Here is an 8,008-nt window from a genome sequence, read left to right as displayed (position 1 = left end):
CAGCCAAACTTGTCCCCTCCCGTAGAGTAGGAAGCAGCCGGGCGCCAGGGCTGTTGGGGGAGCCAGGTGAGTTGGTGGCGGCGCGCCGCAATGAGAGATGGGGTGCCGTGGGGCGTTTTGGAGGCTTCCGGAGGACTGATGCACATTTCTTTCCTCCCTCCCCCACCGGCCTTTTGCCCACTTCCCCCTCCCCCACCCATTCTCCTCTCCTCCTTCTCGCAGGAAGAACCGAGGTTGGGATCCACTCCTCTGGCCATGCTTGCTGCTACCTGTAATAAGATCGGCAGCCCCAGCCCGTCTCCCTCCTCCCTCTCGGACAGTTCTTCTTCCTTCGGCAAAGGCTTCCACCCGTGGAAACGTTCCTCGTCCTCCTCGTCCGGCAGCTGCAACGTAGTGGGTTCCAGTCTCTCGAGTTTCGGTGTGTCGGGGGCCTCCCGGAACGGCGGTACGTCCTCGGCGGCGGCGGCGGCCGCGGCGGCTGCAGCGGCGGCCGCGGCCCTGGTGTCCGACTCGTTCAGCTGCGGCGGCTCGCCGGGCTCCAGCGCCTTCTCACTAACCTCCAGCAGTGCCGCGGCCGCCGCCGCCGCGGCCGCCGCCGCCGCCTCTAGCTCGCCCTTCGCAAACGACTACTCGGTGTTCCAGGCCCCTGGTGTATCAGGGGGTAGCGGCGGAGGGGGCGGCGGCGGCGGCGGCGGCTCCTCAGCGCACTCGCAGGACGGCTCCCATCAGCCTGTGTTCATTTCCAAGGTGCACACCTCGGTGGACGGGCTGCAGGGCATCTACCCGCGCGTGGGCATGGCGCATCCATACGAGTCGTGGTTCAAGCCCTCGCACCCGGGCCTGGGAGCCGCCGGCGACGTGGGCTCGGCCGGCGCCTCCAGCTGGTGGGACGTGGGCGCCGGCTGGATCGACGTGCAGAACCCGAATGGCGCGGCGGCGCTGCCCGGCTCGCTGCACCCTGCCGCCGGGGGGCTCCAAACCTCGCTGCACTCGCCGCTCGGAGGCTACAACTCGGATTACTCGGGCCTGAGCCACTCAGCCTTCAGCAGCGGCGCCTCCTCGCACCTGCTTAGCCCCGCCGGGCAGCACCTCATGGACGGCTTCAAGCCAGTGCTGCCTGGCTCCTACCCGGACTCGGCCCCGTCGCCGCTGGCCGGCGCTGGGAGCTCTATGCTGAGCGCTGGGCCGTCGGCGCCGCTGGGGGGCTCTCCGCGCTCCTCCGCACGCCGCTACTCCGGTCGCGCCACCTGCGACTGCCCCAACTGCCAGGAGGCGGAGCGGCTGGGCCCGGCCGGGGCCAGCCTGCGGCGCAAGGGCCTGCACAGCTGCCACATACCGGGCTGCGGGAAGGTGTACGGCAAGACGTCGCACCTCAAGGCGCACCTGCGCTGGCACACGGGCGAGCGGCCCTTCGTGTGCAACTGGCTCTTCTGCGGCAAGCGCTTCACGCGCTCCGATGAGCTGCAGCGGCACCTGCGGACCCATACCGGTGAGAAGCGCTTCGCCTGTCCTGTCTGCAACAAACGATTCATGCGCAGCGACCACCTCAGCAAGCACGTGAAGACGCACAGCGGCGGTGGCGGCGGCGGCTCGGCCGGCTCGGGTAGCGGCGGCAAGAAGGGCAGCGACACCGACAGCGAGCACAGTGCCGCTGGCAGCCCGCCCTGCCACTCCCCGGAGTTGCTGCAGCCCCCGGAGCCCGGGCACCGCAATGGCCTAGAGTGACGCCCATTCCGTGGCTGCCCATCTCCTCGACCCCCTCCCGTCCCGGTCCGCTTGGGCCCCGTCTGCCCCAGCCCTTGTTCCAGCCTCTCTCCACTGCATCCTGCTCGCACTTTCTGTCTCTTTCTCTCTCACTTAACTCATTCTGTGACTTTACTTTGTAAAGGGCATATGGACATGTAAGTAACACGCTCTCCTGGGCCCTGGCTTTCCCTCTCCACCAGGTAACACTGTCAGAGCCCCGTGAAGCCGTAACCGCCGGGTCTTTATTTCTCATCCTCTCCTCGTCCTCTCTCTGCCATCCCCAGGTTGTGACGGGCATATCTTTTAGAGGGAAGCGGCCGCTGGAGGTAGAGCTGGACGAGCATAGTGCCTGGGAGACCGGGGGCCTATGCACCAGCGGGAACAACTCCGCTGAGCAAGGTGGAGCGACGCCGTGGGGAGGGCAAGGCAGGAGGCCCGGACAGGGCATTCCCGCTGGGGCAGCCGCCCACTGGGTTCCGGAACCTCAGTATCAGGGGGCTCGGCATCGGAGAGTCCAGCCTGGCCGCTGCGTGCCGCTGCCCTCCTTGCGCAGAGCTGTTGCAACTGCGTCGGGGTGCCCATCTGGCGGCACCAAGACCCGAAGTTTGCGGAGTTAGTTCTCCCAACGTCAGCTCTGCCTCCTTTCCTTTGTTCCCTGAGGTGGAACCGATTCAAGTTTCAGCTAAGGGCAGTCTTGGCGAATCGCTGCAGCAGCCTTCTTTCATCTTTATAACATTTTTTTTTTTAACTAAAAAACTAAAGAAAAAAATGACAGCATTCTTCCACTTCGTTTCCCTTCTAGATAGTTTTTCCTCTAAGCAGTGAGCAAGTCTTTCTCTCGAAACTGCTAATATCGATCCCAAAGTTATTTTGATTGCATTAACTTAACTTATGGGGTGGGGGTGGGGTGAGGGTAGGTGTCTTTTTCTTATGCAAAAATACCCCTTTCCGGTGAGACCAGATTAACTATCTCCGTGTTTGTCCTTTTCTACCTCGTTTTTCACCGCTCCTGAGCATAATCTCCCAATCTTTTTTTGGTAGTCCAGCCATCAATTTGTATTGTACCCATTTCTGTAAATTCTTGGAATTCATTCAAGATTCTTAGGGTTAAACTTTTTTGTGTGTGATTTAAACCTATAAACACGTGAAGAAGCTATCGTTTATTTAAGACGAGGCTGTAGTTTAAATGCCAAAAGAGGGAAAATAGGAAAAAAAAACCTTTGTAAAATATATCTGAACCTAATGGTTTGTACAACTGGAGAATCGTTCTAGATTAGTTACCAATTAATTATAACTCCACCAGTGTATGGGTGTGAGGTGCAGCTGTCCAGGAGACGATTTTGTATAGTATTTTTCTTGTACATTACTTCCAGTAAATATTTGAAAATATATTGAAGTAAAGTTGATTTTGTCACAAAAAATATTAAGAGTTATTGTTGCAGTGCTGAAGAGCTGCAGGTATTTTGAACTCACTTCTGGAGGTGCAGAGCCACAAACGCACTTTCGGGGCTTAGTTTTGCTCGAATATGAATTTAGATAGGTATCAAACTGTAACTACGACAATATTTGATAAATGTGGGATGACATTTAATTTAATGGAGCATGTACTTATTTGCATTTGCTGGCAGTTCAGGCATAGTTAAAGTGAGAGTTCTCCTATATTTCATAATAACTGGGTCTGCCAAAACCCATGTATTAAATAAATTGTCCAAGTGAAACTCAACTAACTTTGGCCTTTGTGTATTTCCTGAAGGTAATATTGTTAACTGTTAATAAACACTCCTGACACTACATTTAAATGTTTGCAGATTTTGCAAACTAATTGCTCATTGTAATGTTGAAATAATTTGGATATTTCACATTGAAATGAAAAGCCTTTCTCTGGAACATTTTAGACTTGCATTTTAAATGCATGAGATGTAATTGATTTATTTGTAATATTTTAAATGGTATTAATAAACTCAGATAAAAGACTAGGCCAGTTAATTTGTATTTTTTTTCTTTTTAAAATATGGACATTTGCATTTTATCTCAGTTAAATGTCTAATTTAAGCAAAGTATAACCCTGTTTTTGTAGGAATATTTAAATAATTGCCTTTAAGATATTACTTAGATGGAATGATCTATTTGGCAAAGCTGTGTTACTCTATTTACCAAGATTAAGATTATAGTGTCTAAGAAATGTCATTAATTATTTACCAGTAGATTTAGCTCAAAGCATCAGGATTTACTGACCTCTTAAAATTTGTACTAAGTCACCAAACAATTCAAAGAAATTTCCCTGTTCTGCTTTCTTCTTTCCAGAAGGAGTCAGGTTATTGGCCATTGATTGTATTTGGTATTTAAAAGGCCAAGCCTTACATTGGAAGATCAATACATCTAAAATAAAAACATGGGTTTGGGGATAACTTTTGTTGTTAGGGGGTGGAGGAGGTCAAGCGAACAAAAGCTTGTTTTTGGCATTCCATGTCTTAGCTAAAGATTATGTAGAAGTAAATATCAGTAGTAGATTCCTGCTGAAATGAGTTATCTGTTCTTTTAAAGTCTCTAAACAGCCACCAAAGAAAAGGAAGGTTAAACCTTAATCTATTTACTAGGCTATTGTTCATAGGTGTCAATGATGCCAATAAAAAAATATTGTCTTGTTATGTCTAAGTGCATTTAAGCAATGAGTGTTCCTTGAGCCATACTTTGAAACATAAAATACTTTAAATGTTGACTGATGTTATATCAAACTATTTCATTATTAGATTAATATTATTATTTTGAATCAAATTGAATAAAAAGTTAGTGTGTTCAGATTCTTCTAAGTTTAGCTTCTTTCTTTCTCTTTGCATTCTCTCCCCGCCAAGTTCAGTCTTGGTGTACATCTGGACCTGAAAATTTTCCAATGAAATTTCTGTAAAGTCATTATTATCCATAGAAACTGAAGTGAAAATACAGAATACTATGAATATTGTAAATCCAGAAGAAAAAACAATTAGGGATACAATATTTTAGAATAATGCAATTTGTTCCCAAGGAGAAGACTGCCTTAATCCTGTTTTCTATGTAGGTACTTGAGCCATCCATTCCCTATGGTTTTAGGCAAGCAAGTTAGCCCTGATTTTTTGGTATGCTATAGCTCTAAATAATGGTTTTGAAAAGTAAAATAGTCTCTTTCTGTCACTTTCTTCCTAGGAATAATATGCAGAACACAGTTTAAGTGTTGTTTCTTTTTTATTGAATGTTGCAATGCTGAGGGATTCGGAGAAAACGGTTCTGAAGGAGTTAAATGTAGTGGCAGGTAAGAGGAAAGCTGCTTGGTACATTTGTAATATAACTTGCATTGCATACAGAATCCCATTTGATTTAAGAAGTGGTTAATGACAAGAGATATTTCTGAAAGGTTTCTTTGGGTTAGTTGAGGGGGGACAGATTACAAACTTTCACTTTTCTTCATCCCCTCCTCATCCCCCTTCTAGCTCTGGTTTATTTTGTTTTGATGGTTACTGAGAGTATTTCTAGATTTCCTTTGTGGAGGGTGGGCAGTATTCTTTTTGGGAGATGAACATCCTCTTCAGAGGACAGAAGATAAGGTGCAAAACTGTGATTTCTCTCTGCTTTGTCTGTGGTAAAGAACCTTTTAACCGTGCCTGAAGGCTCACTCAAATAAAGCCAAAGGCTGGATCTCACTTTGAACCAAGGGACAAGCTTCCAGGCTTGCAGATCAAGGTAGAGTTAAACTAGTTGTTGACCCAGAGGTCAGGCCAGTTTATATCAGTCCACCCTCTAGAGACCGGAACAGGGCTATGGCTGAACCCAGCCTTTCAGTTGATCTGCTTTATCTCTTCCCCAAACTATCTTTCCTCCCTTGCTTTCTTTATCCTTTGCTGGTTCAATTTCTTTCTCTCTCTCTGTCTCTCTCTCTGTCTCTCTCTGTGCTCTTCATCTTAGGGACATGACTGTGACTTGTTGATGTTGGACTATCAACAAAAATATTTTACACTAGAAACTTAAGCCGATGTGATGAGTTACTCTCCCTTATCAACTGATATTCGAAAAAGTTCTTAGATGGTTTTGCCTTCCATAGACTTTCCTCTTACCCCAGTTTTGGTATAACTTCACAGCTGGGCTTCCCTTGGGGAGAGAATGCTGAAATTAAAAATTAAAAAACAAACAGGTGATGAGACTGGACTCCTGAGTGGTCAGATCGATAATCCTGCCATCAACATTTTCATCTCCCAATGGATCTTTTGATGAGATTGCTGAATGGAATGTTACAGAAGGCCTGTGAAGGAATTTCTTTAAAATAAATATTTTATTTTATAGGATTAGCTTTCAAAGGTTAAATGATATTTTAGGTTGGTAAATTAAGGCAGGAAATTTAAAGAAACAAAATAGTAGATATGACTATTCTCTGGTTGCCTAAAATGGTAGAGAGAGATATTATAAAGAAAGAAGTTCTACATTTTGTTCAATTTTTCATATGAGTAGCCTCAAAGAGAGGTTAATTTGAGGTAGGTATTTTGAATAAACTGGGATTTTTATATTCCTGCTGATTTTTGCTGCTTCTGTCCAAACAGGCATTATTATTTCTCCCTACATCTGTAAGAAAAACTCAGGTATGATCAATGCTTTTTGTTAAAAAAAAATATATGATTTCTACAGATTTCTTTCTTTCTTTCTTTCTTTCTTTCTTTCTTTCTTTCTTTCTTTCTTTCTTTCTTTCTAACATAGGCCAGCAGATTAATTCTATCACTGTATTTAAAGAAAATCGTGTTAAGTAAGGAATCAAAAGGAGTGGGGTGTGGAGTAATGGTGTACTCATTTTCAAGTTAGGACTATGGTTCTGGGCGGCATTTTTTGAGGACTTTGCTTGTTATACAATTGTTGCTGTTGTTTAAAAATAAGATTCAGAATTTCCTTACGCCCTATTTATTCCCTACTTCCGGATTAAAGGAAAGCCGGTAATTCCTCGCTGTCCTGGGCTCCAATCGCTGCGGTTTAAGGGGATGCGCGTCAGTCAGTGGCCATCTCTTTAGGTTCGCTGCATTCCCGGTGCGCAAAAGTGTTGATTTGCTGTAGCGTGGGGGAGGGGGGAAAATCTATTTTCTTTGGTCCCTAGGCGCGTGTTTAATTTAATTTAATTTTCTGCGGAGTCTCCTGGCAGTGAGGAAGCAGCCTTATATATTTAGCTTTGGTTCCTAAGGACAGTCGGGGCTTCCAGAGCTCTAGGGACAGCGAGGAGAGCCTGCAGTGACTGAGAGTCAGGAATAAAGCGCCCGCTCAAAGCTGCCGCTTTTCACTGCTGTTCTAAAGCAATTCTTTAGAGCCCATCTAGGGGGGCTTCCTTTAAGCCCACTCCCTAACTTTGCTTCTCAGGCAAGCACTTCTTGCTGCGCGGGAGAGAACGGCGGAGGCGCCCTGTGCTTCCCTTGCAGGGTTCTTAGCTGAGGTCTGGGCTGCCCAAAGTTTCCCTAATACTCATATTCGGTGAATTCACGGGGAGGTTTGAGCCCCGGAGAATTTCCCAGCCTTTCTAAACTCTACTTCCTCTTTCCTCTCTCTGCTGCTTGACGTGCCGGCTGCTCCTCAGAAAGACACTCCGAGACCTCCAGGGAAGAATTCCGATCGGGCGGGCCCCGTCTTCCACTCGGGGACTGCAGCGAAGGGTGGGGCCGCGGTCTGGGATCTCCCCGCGAGCCCGGGCGCCCGCCCGCTGTCCCCCTAAGTGTTGCCTGCCGGAGCCGCCCACCTAGCGTCGGGGCACACAAAGGCGTCGCGGGCGTCTCCGCTGGCTGCGCGGACAGCGAGCGCCACCATGCGCCCGCGCTCGCTCTGCAGCGCGCCTGGCGCCTGCGTTGCGGGCGGGACCGGGCCTGAGCTTCCCAGAGACTCCGGCCCTGCTCGAGCCCGTGGGAATCGCGGTGGTGAGGCTTCCCGGAGCTCACCTCCTGGCTCTCCAAAGACACAGGGCCGGAGAGGGTTGGGGGTTTCCCTTCTTTCCTTGCTCTCCAAACTGTCAGCATCCTCGAGCGCCTGGACCTCGAGCCTCTCTGTCCCCCCACCCCCCACCCCTGTCCCGGAGTGGCACGCCCTGCACTGCATCCTGCCAGTGCCACCCGCGCCTTCCCCGGCAGGGACGGGACCAGGTCGTTCTCCCCAAACTTGTTTAGATTTCTCTTAGCGACGACTCCCTGCCCTCCTTCACCCCCGGTATTCTTTTCTGGCCAGACTGCTGCATTCACTCGCGCCCGCCCCCATCCCTCGCGGCGTTCCA

At 48.9% G+C, this 8,008-nt stretch overlaps 1 protein-coding gene across 1 annotated transcript; it reads left to right on the top strand.

Annotated features, from left to right (window-relative positions):
- Positions 1–207: 207 nt before the first annotated feature.
- Positions 208–4,401, top strand: SP8 (Sp8 transcription factor). The gene has a single exon (XM_043589063.1). It carries the CDS (start codon positions 256–258, stop codon positions 1,723–1,725), a length of 1,470 nt encoding a protein of 489 aa, XP_043444998.1. The 5' UTR covers positions 208–255; the 3' UTR covers positions 1,726–4,401.
- Positions 4,402–8,008: the final 3,607 nt, after the last annotated feature.

This window comes from Prionailurus bengalensis, chromosome A2 (genome assembly GCF_016509475.1).
Source record: "Prionailurus bengalensis isolate Pbe53 chromosome A2, Fcat_Pben_1.1_paternal_pri, whole genome shotgun sequence".
Lineage (NCBI taxonomy): Eukaryota > Metazoa > Chordata > Mammalia > Carnivora > Felidae > Prionailurus > Prionailurus bengalensis.
Note: the sequence above shows the minus strand (reverse complement) of the source record. Positions and strands in the feature narration are given on the sequence as shown.

Coding starts and splice junctions, on each gene's coding strand:
- SP8 (XM_043589063.1), top strand. CDS start 256: ATGCTTGCTGCTACCTGTAATAAGATCGGCAGCCCCAGCCCGTCTCCC.